Source organism: Paramisgurnus dabryanus, chromosome 16 (assembly GCF_030506205.2).
Source record: "Paramisgurnus dabryanus chromosome 16, PD_genome_1.1, whole genome shotgun sequence".
NCBI classification, from domain to species: domain Eukaryota; kingdom Metazoa; phylum Chordata; class Actinopteri; order Cypriniformes; family Cobitidae; genus Paramisgurnus; species Paramisgurnus dabryanus.
The window spans coordinates 20,016,474-20,039,329 of record NC_133352.1 but is presented as its reverse complement, the minus strand read 5'-3'; the positions used below and the strand labels follow the sequence as shown (position 1 = coordinate 20,039,329).

At 37.9% G+C, this 22,856-nt stretch overlaps 1 protein-coding gene across 4 annotated transcripts in view; it reads left to right on the top strand.

Moving 5' to 3' along the window:
• Positions 1-20,275, top strand: part of atp11c (ATPase phospholipid transporting 11C (ATP11C blood group)) — a 63,142-nt gene extending 42,867 nt beyond the window's left edge. Inside the window, exons 6-31 of one of the 4 annotated variants that reach the window (XM_065271893.2) lie at positions 865-993; positions 1,384-1,472; positions 2,802-2,852; positions 3,164-3,228; positions 3,319-3,400; positions 3,670-3,820; positions 3,985-4,182; positions 5,626-5,796; positions 6,240-6,427; positions 7,666-7,737; positions 7,838-7,911; positions 8,025-8,128; positions 8,317-8,498; positions 8,591-8,857; positions 8,970-9,147; positions 9,801-9,903; positions 9,997-10,142; positions 10,235-10,294; positions 10,773-10,900; positions 10,981-11,116; positions 11,196-11,261; positions 11,354-11,457; positions 11,535-11,691; positions 15,008-15,116; positions 16,201-16,232; positions 17,826-20,275. In XM_065271893.2, coding sequence (XP_065127965.2) covers positions 865-993; positions 1,384-1,472; positions 2,802-2,852; positions 3,164-3,228; positions 3,319-3,400; positions 3,670-3,820; positions 3,985-4,182; positions 5,626-5,796; positions 6,240-6,427; positions 7,666-7,737; positions 7,838-7,911; positions 8,025-8,128; positions 8,317-8,498; positions 8,591-8,857; positions 8,970-9,147; positions 9,801-9,903; positions 9,997-10,142; positions 10,235-10,294; positions 10,773-10,900; positions 10,981-11,116; positions 11,196-11,261; positions 11,354-11,457; positions 11,535-11,691; positions 15,008-15,112 — 3,006 coding nt within the window. In that variant the 3' untranslated portion in view covers positions 15,113-15,116; positions 16,201-16,232; positions 17,826-20,275. Of the gene's footprint in view, positions 1-864; positions 994-1,383; positions 1,473-2,801; positions 2,853-3,163; positions 3,229-3,318; positions 3,401-3,669; positions 3,821-3,984; positions 4,183-5,625; positions 5,797-6,239; positions 6,428-7,665; positions 7,738-7,837; positions 7,912-8,024; positions 8,129-8,316; positions 8,499-8,590; positions 8,858-8,969; positions 9,148-9,800; positions 9,904-9,996; positions 10,143-10,234; positions 10,295-10,772; positions 10,901-10,980; positions 11,117-11,195; positions 11,262-11,353; positions 11,458-11,534; positions 11,692-13,084; positions 13,176-15,007; positions 15,117-16,200; positions 16,233-17,825 lie in introns of all 4 variants that reach the window. The other 3 variants (XM_065271894.2, XM_065271897.2, XM_065271895.2) reach the window with 3 other exon arrangements.
• Positions 20,276-22,856: the final 2,581 nt, after the last annotated feature.

Below are 22,856 nucleotides of genomic sequence, written 5' to 3'. Positions count from 1 at the left end.
AGGACTCCGGGCCAGACTTCGGCTAGTAGACAAGTGCTATAATCAGGTCCCCAGTGCTTCCGTCAACCTAGAAAATGTGAAAAAGAACAAAACCCAGTAACTTAGTTTTGATAAACCATTCTCTGGAAGCATGTGAAAAAATAGGTCATTGAAATTTGGCTCCCCTTGTGATATCAAAAGGGGATCTTATTATAATAATACCGCCCCCTAATCTGCACTATCCAACCATGGCAATGCCATGTTATGCAGAGAGAGAGAAAATAATTGACAGCACAATTGAGTTTCAATTTCAACAAACACCATCATGGCGATCAGTGTTTGCATTTCATCAGCTCATTTGCATTTAAAAGGACACACCCAAAAAAACGGCACATTTTTGCTCACACCAACAAAGATCTTTAAAAAGTATTGTGAAATGTCCCATTCCCCGCCAACCTTTTTTAAAAGTTGCCCGCCAGAAAAAAGTTTTCCTTCCAGGAAAAATTTCTGCTATAAATATATAAACAAATATATCAAATGAAAGAACAGACCATCTGCTTTTCAAACAAATGAACAAAACGGGGAAATAAAAGTTTCATCCCATCTTCATTTGGTCCAATTTAATATGGGTAGGTTTTGTCAAAAATAGCAAATTTTCAAAGCATATGCAGAGTTTAACATAAATTAAATTCGTTTTTGCTGCAGTTTTTTATAAATCGCCATCTAGTGGATAATAGCGGAATTACAGATTACCGTAAAAACTCATCAGGAAGCGTCATTGGCAGGGAAATGCTTTCTCTTAATTGATGAGATAACTTGTCATTGGTGGGGAAAGAATTAAGCATCTCTAGAATATCTGAAAAAGTCGACTGTTTTTCTGCTCAGGTGGGTGATGTTTTGGAAGTGGTGGAGGACGAAACCTTTCCCTGTGACCTGATTCTGTTACAGTCCACTCGAGACGACGGCACTTGTTTTGTCACCACAGCGAGCCTTGATGGAGAATCCAACCATAAAGTGAGCTTATGTGGCACTCATTCATCTTATCACCTGTCAACTGCTGTTTAGTGATGATTGCTAAGGAGAATAGTCCTACTGTATTGACTAAGTCCCATAGACTTAATATAAGGACATACAGACCACATAAAACCACTCAGAACACCCCATTAACCACACCCAATTATTTTAAGTCTTTCTTAAAACAAGACTACATTACAGTTTGGTTTCAGACAAAATATGTATTCTAATAGGGTTTCTCCCATTTAGCCGAATTCTTTAAATAGGTGGCCCAGATCTCATCGTCATCTTTTTCTCATCTCTCCCCTACCACATGTTCCTCAGTGACATTTCTGTGTTTAATTGTGTTTGTGTTGTCCTGCATTGCTGAATCTCCTGTCTTGCCCACAGACACACTATACAGTGCCAGATACAGAGAAAAACCTGCTGGATCTCACTGCCACCATCGAGTGTGAACAACCCCAGCCTGACCTCTACAAGTACGCAATCCATGGATACATGTTCTACATAAAAACACACACCTACCCCACAAAACCCTTGCACTGCCACCTGTATTCAACTCATTTCCATATGGCTCACTGTTTGAAAGGTCATTTTAATTGCCAACATTTTAGTTGGGAAAGAATGAAAACTGTGTTATAGTAAAGGTCTAGTCATTGGTTCCTGTGTTATTTTACCATACAGTATTTATTGGAAATATAATTATAGATTTATCTGGCCAATAGATAGAGTTTTTGCATTAAGTATAAAATATAATTTAGGGTGAATCATTCACATCATCTCTTTGTTATGAGCAAACACGGCTTTATATTGTTTAAAGAGACAGGCTTTGTTATCTTAACTTTGGTAGTGTAAACTCTCATTTGCCCCCTATTGGCAAGCACGTTTCACTACAGCACCCACCTCAGGCTGAAAAACATTTGCATTTCTGATCAGCTAGAGCACCAGATGTCGGCTGCTAAGATTTTCTATAAAAAACTTCAAAGGGCTGTTGCCAATATGCCAGACTGTTGGGTCATCACCAATAAGCATCTTCTTTGTAATTGGTTCATTTCCTTCACGGATCATTTGCATAGTATACCATATTGGAATAAAAAATAAAGGAGAGGAATTTCAGCCAGGATAGTAACGGTAACCACAAGGCCAATTGACTTTATCAATTACAATTATAACGTTAATAGAGCGACTATGTAGTCAAGCGATGCACCAATCGACACATTACTTGATCAGTGCTTCTCGCAGGTCTGAAATATATTTGTGGTGCTAGCTTGTCGAAAAGACTAGGCTGAAATTTATGGTAATTCCCCTGTAGATAACTTGTATTAGGGGATTTGTGGCTTGAAAGATAATGTGCAAACTGTAATATATATATATGTTTGGACTAATATGTGTTTTTAGCTGCTGCTGATGTCTTTCTCTCAAAGCTGTTTGTTATGAGCATGCTTGGCAAAACTACATCGCTCCAAGCCTTAATGATTTCAAATGAGAGCAATAGTTTTGTCATAGATTGTTATAGTGCAGATGTGATGTGGTGTCATTTGCATGTCAAATAAGTACGGTAATGTAATGACTTCATGAAGACAATATGGCCATCAGAGCGCTTACAATAAAACCTACCTATTCACTTGATCGTTGATCGTTAATGAGTGGTTTTGTTATTTCATATGGATAAAAAACTGAAAATAAGAAATGGTTAATGTACACAATGTATATAGTGTGGAAAGCAGAAAATAAAAAAATGGCAAAAACATAAGAGAACAAACTGGATTGGACTGAACATCTGACTGAAGCTTGTTTTTCTTGTGTAGGTTTGTGGGACGTATGCACATTAACAAGCGAGAGGAGGAGCCAGCAGTAAGGTGAGACTGCCTTTGGTTAATCCCATGAGCCCAATATATACCCTGCCTAGACACTCTAGTCTTTTTCCTTTGCATTACTCTGATCATTATTTCATCGACCCATGATGCCACAGCAGCATTTAAGTAAAGTCAGCCTGGCAGCTTCTCAAGCCTCGCTCACATTTGTCACTGGTTATGAGCCCTGTGCCCTTCATAAGACCGAACCAGCCTACATAGAGCAATGTTGCTCCTTAGAAGTGACTTGATTGTGGGTTGGGATGCCAGAATGTGTTTATATTGGGATAATTGTTGGTTTTTATGGTGTGATTTAGATCTTTAGGCCCAGAGAACCTGCTTCTAAAAGGTGCTACGTTGAAAAACACCAAGAAGATTTATGGTAGGTACCAGGATGTTTAATTGGAGGAATCATTTAGGGATTGGAAAAGAGAATACATTTAACAGACAGACTCTGCCTTTTTCTTTAAAGGAGTTGCAGTATACACAGGAATGGAGACGAAAATGGCCCTCAACTACCAAGGCAAATCTCAGAAACGTTCAGCTGTGGAAAAGTATGTAAGAGAATTATATTATTATTTTTATGAATATGAAATCGTAACTGTTACAGTTTTCCCGTACAAAATATGTATTTGTATGTATTTTTTGTGTTAAACTATTGTATGTTTTTTAATAGCTTAACTTTACAGTTTACAAATAAGTTTATTTTACGAATAAGTTATTCTTTGGATCAGTATAAAGTAACACTGGAATCGAATCAAGACTTTGATTCAGCAATGAGAAAGCAGTTAATAAATCTGAAATGCTTTTGACTTTGTTCCAGATCCATCAATGCTTTCCTGCTGGTGTATCTTTGTATCCTCATCAGTAAAGCCATAGTGTGCACTACACTAAAGTATATATGGCAGAGCAAAGAAGGTCAGGATGAGCCCTGGTACAATCAGAAAACTCAGAAGGAGAAAGACACTTACGTGGTGAGCACTCCAACCAATTTGCTCACATCCAACCAAATTCATATAAATTGCAAATTCATCTGTGGTCAGTACTTAAACAGATCATAAATCAGGATTTGGCTGCGATTTTAACCTCCTTAAAATCTCTTTTGATGTTTTCTTATGATGTTGTGTTTTTGTTTCAGTATTTAAAGATGTTTACAGACTTCCTATCCTTCATGGTATTATTCAACTTCATAATCCCCGTGTCTATGTATGTTACCGTGGAGATGCAAAAGTTTCTGGGCTCTTTCTTCATCACCTGGGATAAGGATTTCTTTGACCCAGAGATCAAGGAGGGTGCACTTGTTAACACCTCAGACCTTAATGAGGAACTCGGCCAGGTTAGAGACTTTGCATTGACCTTTTGTTTAGGTATGTGACTCGAATGGTAGGAATATTTGGTGTGGCTGGAAATCAGGGAACATGTTTTTATTTTAGAAATTATATTTGGTAGGAACAGTTAAATTGGTATATCAAATTGTTTCCAATGGAAGCGCCGCACTTTAAAAAAAAACACCAGCAGCAGCGTTTTTCCACGCTTGACCCTGAGCGCCCAGAGTTGAATTTTTTTTAACTTTGGATGAAACGTTCAGCTCATCTATGTCACATCTCACTTTGTTGTCCAACATAGTGGATGTGGGACGGTACAAATATCAAAACAACCAATCGGCGTATCATAGCAACCAAATTGCTAAGCTGAAACGATGCTTGCAAGGGCCCACAGTTGGCATCCGCCTGGCGTTTTTAAACGCATCTACAAGCCCCCTTAATGTGACATTGTGTAATGTCATACGAATGCATAATGCCTACAGTTGCATCTGAATTTACTTCATTATGCTGAACAAGATTAGCCTGGAAAAACCCAGACAACTTCCGGCAAAGAAATGTTCAGAAATGTTGCGGCGGGATTTACACAATGACAACAGCGCAGCGACGTTGAAGCAGATTTTGTACATTACAAAAATGGATGCTGCCGTGGAACATCACTCGTTCGAATCAGCTATCGTGTCTGTTTTAAGCGATTTAAACTTTTCCTTTTCGTTAAAACCCGAGCAAAGAACAACACTTGAAGCTTTCATACCTAAAAAAGATGTTATCACTGTCTTACTCTGCATATGTCATCTCCTTCATCACTCTGCTTGGTTTTAGGTCTATCCAATTGCGTACAGAGGCGTTTGAGCGACGTCCGTTGGAAATTATTTGGAAATGATTTGTCTATGAACTTTTGCCAGCCCATAATTCAGTTACTACTGAGAATGGTCTGGTCTGGTTTTAACTAGGTTAGAATGAGATGTCACTCTTGACATGAGTGACATGAGCTAATGCTGTGTTGTTACTATGGCAACCATTCTAGATATACCAGCTATTGGCTAAACTGTCTATAATAACACAATTTGATAAATTTTGTAAATTGCATTAGCTGCACAAGATTCAGATTTGCAAGAGTTCTCTCTATGGTGAAATGGGAGCCCACCGTCCCTTTGCCTTTTTTTTTAACCTCAGGAAAAAACATAACGTTTTGTGGCACAGATGTTTGTGTCGTGTCAGATGGCACAGATCGCCCAGTCTGAGCTTGCATGGGCTGTGAGGTCATGCTGGGATGGTTATGCAGATGATTGATCTAAATTACAAGGCATGCTTCATTAAACTGATTTATGCAAGCAGATTGAATTTGTCACTAATTAATTCTCCATCTTTATTGTCGGACCATGCTAGATTAGGATTTAAGTGCTTTATGGCCTGGGATTGCACATGGTGAAGTTATCGCTTTCTGTGCTCTGTAGGTGGAATATGTGTTCACAGACAAAACAGGCACATTGACCCAAAATAACATGGAGTTCATCGAGTGCTGTATAGATGGATTTCAGTACAAACACAAAGACAACCATGATGAGTTAGACGGCTTTACTGTGACAGACGGGCCTGTGAATAGACTACAGCAGAAAGCGGGACGGGTGAGTTGTATTATTTCAAAGACCTCAGATAGAGTATTGATTTTACATGTATGTATCATGTTGTTGGATTTGTACGTCTCCATACATAAACCAACTACAGTCCTCTTGAATTATAAATCTTGTGAGGCTTAGATAAAAACAAATAGGCTGCAAAGGCCTAATGTTTGTGTTGGCATGCTCATGTGCTCTCTAAAATGCAGAGCTGTTCATCTTTTGTGAAGACCCCTGTCAGTGTAAAGTGCACTTGATTAGTGTGGGCTAGGGGTAAAATATTAATATTATATTTATATTTAATAAGATAGTTGAAAAAAATAATTTAAAAATGATTTTCTCCTTTGTCAAAAGTGTTTTTTTAAAAATGTTTGTACCAAAATGCTTGTATGTATCTCTAGTGTCTGTTTTGATGGTGTTATTCCTAACATCTCTTTTTCTTCATCTCTCAGGAAAAGGAGGAGTTGTTCCTGCGGGCTCTGTGTCTGTGCCATACAGTGCAGGTTAAGGAGGCGAGGCCTGAGCAAACTTCAATAGACCAGGTGGACAGCGTCGATGGGATGCTTCCCCAAAAGGAGGAGGAAAGAGGCTTCATTGCTTCATCTCCTGATGAGGTCGCACTGGTCAAAGGAGCCATGAGGTGTGTACCATGATCTGTGTTTTTAGGGGAGAGCGGGGCACAACCTAAAGCTATTTGGTTTTGGTTCAATCATTCAAAAAATATTTGAGTTTGATTAATTATATTTTACACAAGCAACACACAAATCTCTGCTACAAATTTGAAGTTTGTCTCTGTTAGTTACCATTCTTGGACAATTACACCAAACATGACAGAAGTGCAAACGTTACAACTTACCCCATAGATGGGGTTAATTGTAACAGGCAGGGGGTTAGTTGTAACACTTGCTAAAAATTAAGTTTGCAGGCAAATATTTCAATACTATGTTGTCTATATACTTGAAGTTGATATTGTTTATATATCTGTCTATAATAAACGGGTATCAACACTGTATTCATTCATCCAGCCCTTTTCTAACAATAATTCAATTATAAATGAATACAAATGTCTAAATATGTGAGAAAAAGTAGCACAATTGTGACAAAAAAAATTTCAATGTGACCCAGTCTGCAATAACCATACTACAGTTTCAAAAAATAAATTGTGAGATAATGAGCTTCAAAGTCTGATTTTAGCCATTAATTTCATAATGATTACAGTCTTTGACGTGACCTTATTCAATCAATTTTAAAGATATAAACAAAAATAAATTTGACACACGATTTTTGATAAGACAGGCACATTTATTTTGTTGGCAGCCAGCATTAATTCGTGTGTAGCCTATTTAAAACAACGGCAAGAATTACGTTAACGTTAGCTGTTTTCATATCGCAAGTGCTGAGGGGTTAGTTGTAAAACAGCGTTACAATTAACCCCGCTGGGTCAAAATATTTTCAAGCCCACCAAACAAGTTGCTAAGAGCTGCAGACATATTTCAAAACGATGCTATGTTTTAGTCAACAAGACACTGATTAAGTTGACATAGCATTGGATTTGGTATCTTACACACCCAACTTAGAAACCGAAAAAACATATGATGAAAAAATTTACTTGCATGCCATCAAAACACTCGTTCATCAATAACTTTCTGGAAAAACATTATACATTTCCAATAATTTGCTGGAGATGGTCTTTTGGCAGCGTAAAAAAAATACCGGATGAACAAAATGCTCAACCTTGTGCAACAATGTAAAAAGTCTGTGTTACAACTAACCCCGCGTAACCCCAACAAGTCTGTGCAACTTTCTCCGCACACCTCTACCTGATAATGATGGGCACACTGGCACTTATTAACTTATTATAACATTTCTCCTGTCCAGATATGGCTTTACTTTCCTTGGTTTAGAAAATAAGAACATGAAGATAAGAAACAGGCAGAATGATGTAGAGGAGTAAGTTCGCTAAATTAATACTCAAGTTTTTTTATATGAGATATCATTATTTGTATGGCAGAGAAATGTCTACATAATACTCATTTATTAAACTTTATAGGTACGATTTGCTTCATGTTCTCAACTTTGACCCCGTTCGACGGAGAATGAGCGTCATTGTTAGGACCAAATCTGGTGAGCTGGAAGTTACTGTTAATATTGCTTATGGTGCATCCCAATTCACTTCAATGTATTCCAAGCAATCACCCTTAACACTTTAACATCTTTGTTTTCTGCTCTTCATGAAGGAGAGACACTCTTGATCTGTAAAGGAGCCGATTCCTCAATCTTCCCAAGAGTCAAACAAGAGGAGGTGGACAGGATTCGCTCGCACGTGGAGCGAAATGCAACGGTACTATAATCAAATTTTAGCTTTTTGCCACGTTTTTTATTTAGGATAATACAATGACTTTTATAATGGAATAAATCACAAACTTCATTCATTGCATCCTGTACCCCAAAAATTTATATTACAAAGATCAAAATGTTCTACCTTAAGCTTTGGTTTGTTTAATTGTGCCTTTGCTTGCTCATCACCAGGATGGATACCGTACACTGTGTGTGGCTTTTAAACAGCTGACCGCCGAAGAATACGCTGTGGCAGATCATGGACTGAGGGAGGCTAGGCTGGCTCTTCAAGACAGGGAGGAGAAACTCATGGCCATGTATAACCAGGTGGAGACTGAAATGAGTCTGATTGGAGCAACTGCTGTGGAAGACCGGTTGGTGACCCAAACAACCATTTAACCTTAATTAAAGCCCCTACAATTCATTTTTGTTGTTTTATAGAATAGCGCATCACTCTATCTTCCAGATTGCAGGAGGAGGCAGCCGAGACTATGGAGGCCCTGCAGGGTGCTGGGATGAACGTCTGGGTGCTCACCGGGGACAAAATGGAGACGGCAAAGTCCACCTGCTATGCCTGTCGACTGTTCCAGCGCGGTACTGAGCTACTGGAGTTAACTGTGCGAACGCTGGAGGATGGGAGGTCAAAGCGCGAGGACAGACTTATTGAGCTGCTACGCGACTACCACAGAAAAGCCGTGCAGGACGCCCCACCCGTCAAAGCAGGGGTTACACGGTGAGGCACATTTGGGGTTTTTTGCTGGATGTGTTTTTTTATGTTATGCACTTTTAAGTTTGTGGGAATTTAATGACTTGTAATAGAATGTTGTTGGGTTTTTTTGACACAGGAGTTGGTCCACTGCAAATCAAGAGTATGGTTTCATTATTGACGGGGCTACGCTGTCGCTATTGATGAACCCGCCCAGAGAAGCAGACGCCAGTCTTTACAGGAGTCTCTTTCTACAGATCTGCCAGAACTGCACCGCTGTCCTCTGTTGCCGCATGGCCCCCTTACAGAAAGCTCAGGTCACACCTTTGGTTCTGTGCATTGCTCATTATGTAAATTATATAACAATTTACTTATGGTTAGTGCTGGGCATAATCTAGATTAATCTCATACAAAATAAAAGTAATTTTCTGCATAATATATGAGTTTGTACTGTGTGTAAATATTATGTATATTTAAACACACACACACACACACACACACACACACACACACATACATACATACTGTATATACACATTTAAGAATATTTTTATTTGTATATAATTTTTATTTATATATAATATAGAATATATACAAAAATAAATAAATATATATATATACACTTGTAAATGTTTCTTAAATACATGCATTAATTTTTTGTGTATTTATATATACCTAATAATTACACAGAGCACAAACATCATATATTTTGCAAAAAAATTACTTTTATTTTGTATGAGATTAATCTAGATTAATCTATGCCCAGCACTACTTATGGTTAGGCCCAAGCAAAAGTCGCAGACAGTTATCCTCAATAATTTTTTTGAGACTCTCTCAGTTGTCAAATGGAGTGTTTGAAGCTAAAAGCAAAAAAAAAATTTAAATAAACCAAAAAGGGGCATTTCTAGAACTTTGCTTTCTCTAATTTTGTGTCATTTAGCCTGCTAAATGTCTCTTTGGTCCCTTTTAGATAGTGAAGATGGTGAAGAATTCCAAAGGTTCGCCCATCACCCTCTCCATTGGTGATGGGGCAAATGATGTTAGCATGATCCTTGAGGCACACGTGGGCATCGGTGAGACATCATACAACTGCTTGTGTTAGATTACATTGACCATTCTCTTTATTTCTGAGATGTATGAGAGTGTTTTTGCTGTTTCACGGTCAGGTATTAAGGGTAAGGAGGGCCGTCAAGCTGTGAGGAACAGTGACTATGCCATTCCTAAGCTCAAGCACTTAAAGAAACTTTTGCTGGCTCACGGGCATCTCTACTATGTTAGGATTGCCCATCTTGTTCAGTACTTCTTTTATAAGGTAGGATTGACATTGAGTCGACTATGTTTTGATACTACATATTAATAGAAATGAATTTTAAGGAAATTTTGTTTTTATGTCTTTACCCTCAGAATCTTTGCTTCATCTTACCTCAATTCCTGTACCAGTTTTTCTGTGGATACTCTCAGCAGGTTGGTACAAAGACTGTGACCCTGCAGAACCCCCATTTCTCTACCTCTGCTCATTCCTTTAGATCTTTCCTCTGGATTTATATCTGCCCTTCATTGAACTGATATATATAACAAGCACAAACATATACAAAACTTTAGCTTAAAGCGATTAGAATAAAGATCTAGTGGTTGGTGCACTTGGTTCAGTTATTTTGAGCTCAATGGGAGATGCAAATATAACGTTTCTCCTTTCATAATCTCTTTATTGTAAGTAAAAGTGTGACATTAAAATAAATGTGATTTATGTCTCACATTTTCCACAACGTCGTGTTTTGTGTATATATCAAGCGACCACTGCATGTGTACACACAGTCAAAGATTCTCTCTTGCTGTGTAGTCTGATGTTTTGTATGTATGTGTTGACATAAGTGTGATCTCCTCAACATGGTATTAACCCTGCCCCGGTGCCCCACCCCTCCCCTCAATCCCACTTTCCCAGCCCCTGTACGATGCAGCCTATCTGACGATGTACAACATCTGCTTCACCTCCATGCCCATTCTGGCCTTCAGCCTTCTGGAGCAGCATATAGATATGGAGATTTTGCTGGACAACGCCGCCCTCTACAGGTGCTAAAATGCATTGCACTATTCACATTGCCTGTTTAAATTGCACTGTTGCTTATGTGTCGTTTTGTTTCTTTTTATAGAGAAATAGCAAAGAATGCAATGTTACGCTGGCGTCCATTCCTCTACTGGACAGTGTTAGGAGTTTTTCAGGGTCTTATGTTTTTTTTTGGGGTCCGATTACTGTTCAGCAATCCAGCCTTGCAGGACAACGGGCAGGTTAGAGCAGAATGTAAATGTATTATTAGTGTCTTAATGACAGATAAGAATTGCATTGATCGGTCTTTCTGTTTTTCAGGTCTTTGGAAATTGGTCGTATGGCACGATTGTATTTACCGTTCTTGTTTTCACTGTCACTTTGAAGGTTGGTCATGCTTTAATTTCTTATAAAATTTCTGGACTTCGTATAGAAGTTGTGTTGGTTGTCAGAGACTGAGTGATGTCTTTCTCTCTCAGTTGGCTATGGACACGCGCCATTGGACGTGGATTAACCATTTTGTTATCTGGGGTTCTTTGGCGTTCTACGTGTTCTTCAGTTTTTTCTGGGGAGGAATCATATGGTGAGGCCACGATAAAAACACGTACCTACAAATTTCCCTTAACATTTTATAAACACATCTCTTTCTCTTTTTTCCAGGCCATTTTTAAAGCAGCAGCGGTTGTACTTTGTCTTTGCTAACGTGCTGAGCTCAGTGTCTGCCTGGCTGGTCATCATCATCCTCATACTTCTCAGTCTACTGCCAGAAATACTTTTGGCCGTCCTCCGCAAACCCAGAGGCCCCCGTTCAAAACAGGTATAATCCTCCCTAATCTCTTTCTGTATTATGTGTCTTTTATTTGATTAGTCATCATCCTCTTTCTTTCATTTTCTATTTTGCTTTGAACCCAAAGATTTTCCTTTCTTTTTGGGTATATCAATATCCTTTATGTAACGCATTAACGCAATACAATAATGTAATATCTCTTCTATGTTAAATGACCAGTGTGTAGATGTGTGCGACATCTAGTGGTGAGACTGTGAATAGGATTTATGCCCAGCTGCACTACTTCCTGAACTACAGCCAGTTCCTTGTTTCCGGTCTTCCATTATTGGACAAACTGATTAATCCAGGTGTGTCTGATTATTGTTGTTGTGACTACTGAGGTCAGACACACCTGGATTATTCAGTTTGTCCAATAATGGCAGACAGGAAACAAGGAGCTGGCTGAAGTTCAGGAAGTAGTGCAGCCGGGCATAAAGCCTATTGCAACCAACGGCTCAGCCCACAGCTCACCCCTCCCTGTCGAAATGCGAAATAACCAATTGGCTTTTGCTGGAGTAATGTCATGCCACGGTGTTGACTACTTTCCATCTAATTTCCCTCTTGTACCTTTGAGTCCCTCAACTCTTCTATTTTTAATCTGACCCTTATCCATTTTTCAGTGTCTTTTTTAATTAATACTACCTTCCTTGAGTGTCATCTATTGTACCATTGACTTTTATATCAATAGGACTCTGAATGGTTTGCACTGTATTGTGATTGGTCACACAGAGAGGAAGTCATCACTTCTCTGATGTGTCTTCCCCCCTTTAGCTTTTTGTCCCATGTATTGCTGTAATTTAGGTAACCTTTATTTAATTAGTCATAATTAGGAAGACATGCAGTCTCTTTCCATCAGCTAGCACTGTTGGCACTGGATGCCCAGCTGTTTAACATACTACAGCTCTATGATCGATAAACATTCAGTAGACCCTTCAATCAGTTGAATTATTTAGATGAAGTGAGCTTAAAATGTAGGTAGAAGCCATTATAATTGACATTAGCTAAGCAGACTGAACCGAGATGAACATATAGTGCTAATCTGCCCCCTGCCTCTACACAGGTGGCTTCCCTATGCCTTCCAAAAATATGCAGCATGTCAATTAAAACAGCCGGAGGGGAAGGGCATGGGATGCTTGGTCACATCTTAATTACTTGATGTGATAATTGTATTATAAATCTGTCAAATCTAAATTTAATTTGATTTACCACTATAATTTGGTTGTTATTATTAGTTACAGGGTTGAGTTTTACCTGGGTATTTACTACATCTGTCTTCTTTCCTCTTAACTTTATCTCCAACCATTCTTACCCTTGATCTTCTTCTAATTTTTCCCACAATCATTTCTGCTCTCTGGTTTCTTGCCTCCTTTGTGCTGTACCTTAGATGAAACAACGACTTCCTTCCTCTGGGACATCAACTATCTTCATGTTGTCGCAGACCGCTAGCACTCACAGCTTTTCCTGGAGCGACTGAGGTCTCTCTGCCTGCTCCTTTTCTCCTTTTCTTCTGACTGTATCTCCTCTTTTGGGTTGCCTGTCTGTATCTTCTGTGTCCTGCTTGCTGTCCTCCACCCGTTTGTCTTTGTACCCTCACTGTGAGGTGGTGATCTCCGCCAGCTCTCTAGTTACTGTTGTTGAAGTTCTTCTCTTGTACAAGTGTGACCTGGGTTTGGGTTGTCAGTCAACGTGTGCTTCATGGTGGTGTATTTGGAGTGGGTGTTTGTTTAGAGGCTTTTTGCAATAGATCTCTTGAGAGCAAGCCCGTAACTGTGGTGGGTGGGGCTGAGTGTGTTGTGTCTTTAGAGACTGTAGGGTATGATGGGAATTTTTTCAGCTGCTTGTTCCCAGTGCCTGCTGTCTCTGCATGCCCAGCCAGGAGAATGTGGCATGCCAGCACACAGGGGCTCCTGCATGCATGCTCGACCAAACCTTCACTGCTCAACAATAAGACTTTCTGGGTGTATTAGTGCTGGTTGAGTCAGTGTGTCAGTATTTGTGTAATGTATGTGTCAGAAGTTTTGAGAATTTGGGTTTTTTCACTGTAATTTGAACCACGATTTGTCAGTTCACCTGGTTGCTTAAAATATTGAGTTAATTTAATTTAAAATTATTAGGAATACCAGGTAACTTTCTTTTTAAGTTTATTTATTTTATTTCATTTTGTGCATATTATAGCAGGTAGGGATTAAGGGCCAGTTTTATTTCTACCATAACAGATCATTTTTTGTACTTGGACTTTAGAAAATATTTATTCTCGATAGGCCCTCAAATATGAAATTTAAGATCCTTATAAGTGCTTATAAATGCCTACAGTGACTAGCAAGTCAATCTCCAGTGGCTGTTAACTCTAAAAATTGCTGGGTGGTTTCAACCCAGCATTAAAGGGACATTTCTTTTTTTTTATATGCTCATTTTCCAGCTCCCTTGAGTTAAACATTTGATACTTAAAGTTTTGGAATCCATTCAGCCCATCTCCGGGTCTGGCGCTAGCACTTTTAGCATATCTTAGCATAATACATTGAATCTGATTAGACCATTAGCATCACGCTAAAAAATAACCAAAGAGTTTCACTGTTTTTATTTGAATCTTCTGTAGTTACATCGTGTACTAAGACCGACGGAAAATTAAAAGTTGCGATTTTTTTAAGCAGATATACCTCACATACCTACTGAAATATAATGTTGTTTATGCAATATGCATATACGCAAATTACATTTAACATCTTAACACTATTTATTTTAACACTATGGGATTTTTCAATATAGGAATTCATTCCGTCGGTCTTAGTACACAATGTAACTACAGAAGAGAACTCTTTCATTATTTTTTTTTAGCTCAATGCTAATGGTCTAATCAGATTCAATGGATTATGCTAAACTATGCTAAAAGTGTTAGCGCCAGACCCGGAGATCAGCTGAATGGATTCCAAAATGGTAAGAATCAAATGTTTAACTCTAGGGGAGCTGGAAAATGAGCATATTTTCAAAAAAAGTGCAATGTCCCTTTAAGTCAAAAAGGGATGAACCCAAACTGTGATGTTTAGTCCGTTTTAACCCATTTTGGGGTCAAATATAAACATTTACTTGGTTTATTTCACCTATTGGCTGGGTTTGTCAGCATTTAGTGATTGATCAATTAAATTATTCCTACTCGTCCCTATAAACATCCCTCTCACTTCACTCACATGCTTTGTCTTTGTTATAAACTGAGATGTACAGCAGCAGCAGTGTGTATGTATGTGAATGCGTGTGTTCATTTGAGTGTTTGATCCATTGTGTCCTAAGTGTCTTTCGCCCCCCCTTTCAGAAAAAGCAGTGTCAGTCAAGTTTGGGGGGTGGCCAAGCCTCCCTGTCTTCAGCCAGACCCCTGCTCATGAGAACCTTTTCAGATGAGTCCAATACTGTCCTATGAACAGGTACAAGACCCCAGACTCTCCAATCAGAGGCCCTATTGATTGTCCAACCCTAGTCATACATGAGGGATTGGCCTCCTAGTCAAGTGCAGTCGTCCCCTTGGGTGTAGTCACTCCCTACTGGTGGATGATTTTAATGTCCTTTGCATTCTGCTGTGGAAATTCTTCCAGCCCTCAGGATTAAACTTGGCTGGTTGTTTGGCTGAAAAGACATTTTGTCATATAATATGCTGAATAAGAAAGTGCAATACGGTCCCACTGTGACAGTCTGAAGTATTGTTTCCATTCATTTTCTAAACATATTATTGGATAATTTCTGAATCTCACTTAGCTACTGTTTTTTATGCAATATGCATATACACAATTAACATTTAACATCTTAACATACTTTTTATACTTTGGATATTTTGAATGGGATTTTTCACTTTAGGAATTCATCTGTCATGTGGGATTACCACAGGGATCCGTTTTGCTACAGTTTGACATGTGTAATACATCATTACAGTAAAAACAAAATGTTTTACATCATTCAATTTGATAAATGATATTGGCATATAAAATGATCTTTTCAGCCTGCCAGGGCTAAACCTTCCCCTCATAACGCCTTGCATGTGCTCCTCAAGTAACATTTAATTCAGTACTTTATTAACTGACTAAACCAGTCTCCTTTCACGTTCTGGTTAATCTCATTGTGTGGCTTTTATTTGTGGGTGAATGATTGTGGTTGTTTTGTGTAACACAAATTGATTTGAAACTGCAGTGTCATATTGGACTCATTGTATCTTTTATTTTGGTGTGTGGTTTATTGTAGTAGTTGTTATAAGCAGTTGTTGTGATTTGTAATTGGGGATCTTTTTGTTTATTTTGGTTTTTGAAAGTCATTCAACCAGTCCAACGGCTATCTAACCTTCCTCAACGATGTTTATTTTAAACTAAAGCTTTGCATTCCCCATGCGTGGTTTGCATGCTTGCATGCGCTTAAAGCTTTATCTTGGTGTCAGTTTGGGACGGTTATAATAATGTATGACTGAGACAAGACCAAAAGTTTTCACCAGGATATTAAACCTCCTTCTCCTGTTCTTCTCAGTGGTCAGAGGAAGCAGCAGCTCACAGAGTCAGGTACAGTAACGTGCTTGGTGGCCTGATTTTAAAGGAATGTTCTGGGTTCAATACAAGTTGACACATGAAATCTCTAATGGGGAATGTTGTTTGTGGTAATTAACAGATGACGGTTATCAATCTAAAACTTGTTTTGAGCCTGGGCATTGCTTTTAAGCCGGACTTACATGGGCATTTTTATTGATGAGCATGCAGTCCTGATGACCAGATCCTCCTATGATCAGGGTGGTTCTGTTTTGTACATAATATTGTTTGGATATGATTTGGGCTTGGTGTTTTTTTGGTGTGTTGTTATAATTTGGTATTTTATTTCTGATCATTCAATCAAATACTAATACGTTTTACATTCCAGATTCTATTCAGACTTTAATCAAACTCTCCTACACTCTTAAAAAGATTGGTTCTCAGATGGTTCTGTAAAGAATCATGAAAACGTTCCAATTGCATAAAAGGTTATTTAGACCAGTGGTTCTCAAACTGGGGGCCCTGAGATGGTGCTGGGGGACCCCAATTTAATGACATTTTATAAAAAACATTAATTTATCATAAATTCTGTGTAATTAAACCTCAAAAATTAAGGCTACTGACTAACGCCGCTACATTGTATAATTTAATATGTTTTGTTTAATTGCAATTTTAATTGTGTTGGAATGTGTTATGTCATAAATTTTCTTTGGGGGCCACCGCAGACCGAAAAAGTTTAAGAATCACTGATTTAGACTAAATAAAACCTAAACCTATATAGCTTAAGGTCATAGAGGAACCAAAAAGGCCATTTCTATAAAAACCCTTCTTGGCACCTTTATTTTTAAGAGTGTAGATATCTGTTAAACTTTTTTGTGACCCTGCCTGTCGAAACCTAGCTAAATTAATGTTTTGCAATTTACTCTTTTCTACATAAAATCTTTCTAATGTCAGGAACATTCTGTGTAAATATAACCTTGATATCTTTAATATTTACTGTGTAAGGACATTAATCAAACTTTAATGCTCTCAAAACATTAGATTTTTACCGTTTTGGAATCCATTCAGCCGATCTCCGGGTCTGGCAGTACCGCTTTTAGCATAGCTTAGCACAATCGATTGAATCTGATTAGACCATTAGCATCACGCTCAAAAATAACCAAAGAGTGTTTAGATCTTTTCCTATTTAAAACTTGACTCTTCTGTAGCTACATCGTGTACTAAGACCGACGGAAAATTTAAAGTTTTGATTTTTTGAGGCCGATATGGTTAGGAACTGTACTCTTATTCTGGCGTAATTTTCCGTCATTTTAGTACACAATGTAACTACAGAAGAGTCAAGTTTTAAATAGGAAAAATATTGAAACTTTGTCTAATCAGATTTAGTAGATTATGCTAAGCTATGCTAAAAGTGGTACCGCCAGACCCGGATATCAGCTAAATAGATTACAAAACGGTAAAAATTAAAATTTTTAACTCTAGGGGAGCTGGAAAATGAGCATATTTTCAAAAAAGTGGAGTGTCTTTTTAAGACTTTAACCTGGATTTCACAGACAGGGTCACATTTTTACTTTCTGGAATGTGTGTGCTAGAGTTTTGAATATGGTTGTTTTTTTTGGTCTATCACAGGTGGCTGCTGTAACACCCCTGTCCTATAAACATCTGAAGGAGCGTTACTGATGGGACGTCCTGGGTTCAGACTGCTGATGGGACCTGAACATCTGCAGGGGCCCTGATTCAAACAGTAAAAACGGAACCAGCTTAAACTATTCAGACCAGGCTTCGATCCAGCAGTCTGTCAGCCACTCTGGCCTTCTTTTCACCTCATCTGTTCTGCCTTCTTGAATCCCTCTAATGCCCAGCATGAATCAAGAAGAACAGTGCCATCCACCCTCACGGCACATGCCATTTTATATCCTGATTATTCGAATGAGCGTTCATAGCATTGAGGTGTGATACCTTCCCATACTGCCACTCTCTGCTGATATCATATATTCACGCTCATCTTGCTCTTTCTTGCTGGCATAAGCGAAACAACATTCAAAGAATTCAATTTTGCCAACCATCAACATTCTCTCTATTTTATTTATAATTTTTTTATTTTTGGAGGTGAGTTTCCCACACAGTTTAGTGGTCAGCTTCCAGGTGTGATCACTCACAAATCTGTAGTTTAGAGTTTTGTGATATGTAGCTGTTTGAGATCCCTAAATGTGAGCTCTGTAAGATGCTGCACTTAGGGCCCTGACCCTATGGGTAATAAAGCTGCCTTTCAACAACCTGCTGTGGGTGAAAACGCACGGAGTTCTGGAAATATCCTGCGGTGCCATCAACTCTGTGTGCGTATGTGTGTGTGAGAAAAAAACAGAAAATAAGTTACAGATTTTTTTCAAAAGAATTTTAATGTAAAGTACTAGTTGTTTATTGTTACTTTCTGCTTAAAATGGGGTTGGTTTACAGTTGGATTGAAAGTGTACTAGTGAAATAATGGATATTGTTGCTCGAAGCCAAAAAAGATGCTTTTTGTTTAAGTTTGTCTATAAAAAGTGTGATCAAAGATGGGAACATGCCTTCACACCCATGCATGTACACGCTTTACATCACTTCACCTTTATGAGGTAACTAAATGAAATAAAAGTGGAGCTATTTAATAGGAGCTCTGGGATTGATGCATATTGGAACTCAAGTCATATTTGCTCCCTGCTACTGTAAACTAGTTAGGTGGGCATGCAATCTTCATTTTTACTCTCCTTTGTTCTTCTAAATACATTCCATTACTACGTGCCATGTTTTCAATCACTTTTTAGATTATAATTGAATTATTTTGTTTTTGACTATGTGATTCTATTTGACATATTTATTGTACCTTTGCAAATGTTATATTTTTTTCAAATATATTTCTTTCTTAAATTAAACATTGTCAGCATGTGCCAATTGATTTTTGCCTGTGCAATCTGCTGTTGAAAAGATTGGGTTTCTATATCCTGTTGCCTGAGAAATCCCTGTAGACCAGCAGCTCTGGGCTCTCGTTCTTTGATCAGAGGTCCGACAGATCTTCCTCTAATATTGGGCCGGTCCAAGACCAGAGTCTCACATGTATAAATTAAGCTGAAACTCTGTCTGTTGTCCCTTTAATATGAATGATAAATTCAGTTCTTTCTGCCTGTAGCCCAAAATGGGTGTAAAGAGTTAAAAGTCTGGCATGTTTTGTAATTAGTCATTTTTTGATCATGTTTCTCCTTTAAAAAAAAAATGGTATATGAAAAATGGTCCATTCCAGATGTCATATCCTTGTACGTGCGTGAATATGTGCATATGTGAATCATCCGAGGGAAAGTGGTGTGTGTTAGACCTTTGACTGTGTCATTATGCTAAGAATTTATGTTCAGATCCAAGTTCAGGGTCTTAATCCAGTTGTATCGCAGCCCTCCACAACCACCAGGCCTTCTATTAATTTCTTGTTATTTCACAAATCAGATTTCCGGAAAAAATATGAGCGCTATATTTAACTTTTTACTTAAAGGCTGGTTGGGTTTCCATGCAAACATAAATCCAGCATCACAACATTTGTCTATTCCTGTGCATGCATGGTTGACCACTAAGGCCACCACTGGACTGAACCCCTGGTGAGCACATACACACTCGAACCCAATTGAATCCACACATGTGCTTGTTCAGCTCAAAAATGGATGTGTAAATGGTTCTTGCCTGCAAAGTTTGAATTTCCAAACAGACCTTTAAATGACTTCAGAGATGCTATTTTCAAAGCTTACTGTATATTGTAAATCTTGGATTCTAATGTTGCCTGAATATGAAAAAATATTTGATTGTATTTTTAATGTTACTTTTTGAGGCACTTTTTGTATAAAAACAGAAAACGTCCAAAAAATTTGCAGGGAACGGCTGCCTGATTGTGGGAATGAGGCAGGACTGAGCTGTGTTGCTGTGAAAAACAATCAGGCAGTAACCATGTCGGCTCCCTCCATCATATATCCCTCAGGCACCAGCTGATCTGAATGTACCTCTTAAGACCAGTCTGTTTCAAACTTCGTTCTTTAATAAATGCTGTTTTGAAAGAAGAATTGTGTCTGGGTTTTACTTTTTATTATTTTATGCCTTAAGGCATAATTTTTTAACAGAATTCCCCATTTAAAGCCTACAGCGAACGTCCGGTTTGGACTACAGCCCTCTACTTTCCGGTTGAATGACGTCAATATAAGCGTTTTTGACTAAACTCCGTCCGCAGGAATAAAGCTAAGATCAATCGGCTCTGGCTAAGCTAAGCTGCTGTTGATTAACAACACACTTAACTAACTACACCATCAGAACTCGTTACGCATTGAACAAGGAAGACATCAGCCTGTTTTGAGGACAATGAAAACAGTACTATACAGATAAGTAAGTTGTGTGAAAAAATATTGCGTTTTTTACACACGAAACATGAACACATGTTATATTGCGCACTGTAAACACAATCGTAGCTTTAAAACACATGTAAAGCGGGACATTATTAAACATTTCCTGTTTGTATCTTAAATTATGTAAACCCTTTTGGCGCTAAGCACATCTTAAACTCTTAAGGAGACTGATGTCTTGAGGTCAGTTGAGTAGAATAAGATGGGGAGTTTACGCTAGTTAATACCAGACGATGTAGACATGAGAAGCGTTTTTTTATACTACAAATTTTCTGGATGTATACTTAAAATACTAGAAATAATTATATTTGGTACAGTATATACACCATTGTAAAAACTATTTTAATGGTGGCATGGTTGTAAGTTACTCTTTAAAAGAAGGGACTGCTTTTGCACTCAGAGAGTGCAGAGACATTAGTAAGACCGAGAGAGTGATGCTTTTGTTTTTCAGAAAAATATGAAACTCTTTATGGTTATATTATTTTCTGTTCATTTTTTTATTGATTTTACAACTAAAAGCATAAGCATTTTCCCATTTCCTAAAGTGCATAGTAGTAATATATGGATACCTCACGGGCATATCTGTACTTAAAGGGACACTTCACCCATTTGCATTAAAGGAATATTCCATTTTCTTAAAAGAAAAATCCAGATAATTTACTCACCACCATGTCATCCAAAATGTTGATATCTTTCTTGGTTCAGTCGAGAAGAAATTATGTTTTTTGAGGAAAACATTGCAGGATTTTTCTCATTTTAATGGACTTTAATAGACACCAACAATTAACACTTAACTCAACACGTAACAGTTTTTTTCAACGTAGTTTCAAAAGACTATAAACGACCCCAAACGAGGCATAAGGGTCTTATCTAGCAAAACGATTGTCATTTTTGACAAAAAAATAACAAATATACACTTTTAAAGCACAACTTCTCGTCTAAATCCGGTCCAGCGGAACGTAACGTAAATGCGTAGTGACGTAGGGAGGTCACGTGTTACATATATAAAACGCACATTTGCGGACCATTGTAAACAATAAACTGACACAAAGACATTAATTAGTATCAGTTGACATACAACAACGGTCCTCGTTCTCAACACTTGTAAACACTGGGGCGGAGTTTCGCGTTCGTCCTCTGTGACCTCTTGACGTCATGACGTATTGCGTGGGGTCACGTTGGCGCATCACGACCGGATTTAAACGAGAAGTTGTGCTTTAAAAGTGTATATTTGTTATTTTTATTGTCAAAAATGACAATTGTTTTGCTAGATAAGACCCTTATGCCTCGTTTGGGATCATTTATAGTCCTTTGAAACTCTGTTGAAAAAAACTGTTAACTGTTGAGTTAACTATTAAATGTTGGGCTCTATTAAAGTCCATTAAAATGAGAAAAATCCTGCAATGTTTTCCTCAAAAAACATAATTTCTTCTCGACTGAACAAAGAAAGACATCAACATTTTGGATGACATGGTGGTGAGTAAATTATTTGGATTTTTCTTTTAAGAAAATGGAATATTCCTTTAAGCTTTGTATAGTAAGAACCCCAGTCATGTTTGGTCGTGCATCATTTCCTCAGTTGTCACTGAGACAGGAGAAATACAGATTTCAGTGTTGCACTTCCTTCTTTCAATGATGTAAAAATCATCCAATATCTTTGTTGAGGGGGTGAGACTACAAACACCCCTTTTCTCGGTCAAATACCAAATTCTAAATGTATGTTACATTTCGACTACAAATATGACGCACTTTCAATAAAGATTAATGTTTCTATGGGTGAAATTCTCCTTTAAATGGTACATATCAGGATCTTTTTTAAATGTACCTTCCCAGTTACAGCTTTTGTACCTTGTTTACAGTGTGCTACCTGCATCACCCTAAAACTTTAATTATACACTCAATTCTGTTTTTGTTTTAACTCAATGCTGGGTAAATATTGGACAGAACACATGTTAGGTTATAAATAAACCTATGCTGGGTTGTTCTTAGCCCAACCATGAGTTGAAACAACCCAGCATAGGTTTATTTATTAACCCAACCTGTGATCTGTCCAATAGCGTTGAGTTAAAAATAACCCAGCAGAATTTATATTCGTATACACATTTGCAATAGTGCCCACATGATGCACTAAATCATTTAAACAGCCTTTTGTGACATACAATACATTAAAAGACTTTATTAAATTTTTATGTAAATTTCAACCTAAAATCTTGAATTTTATGTTTATACCAAATATATTTTATCTGAA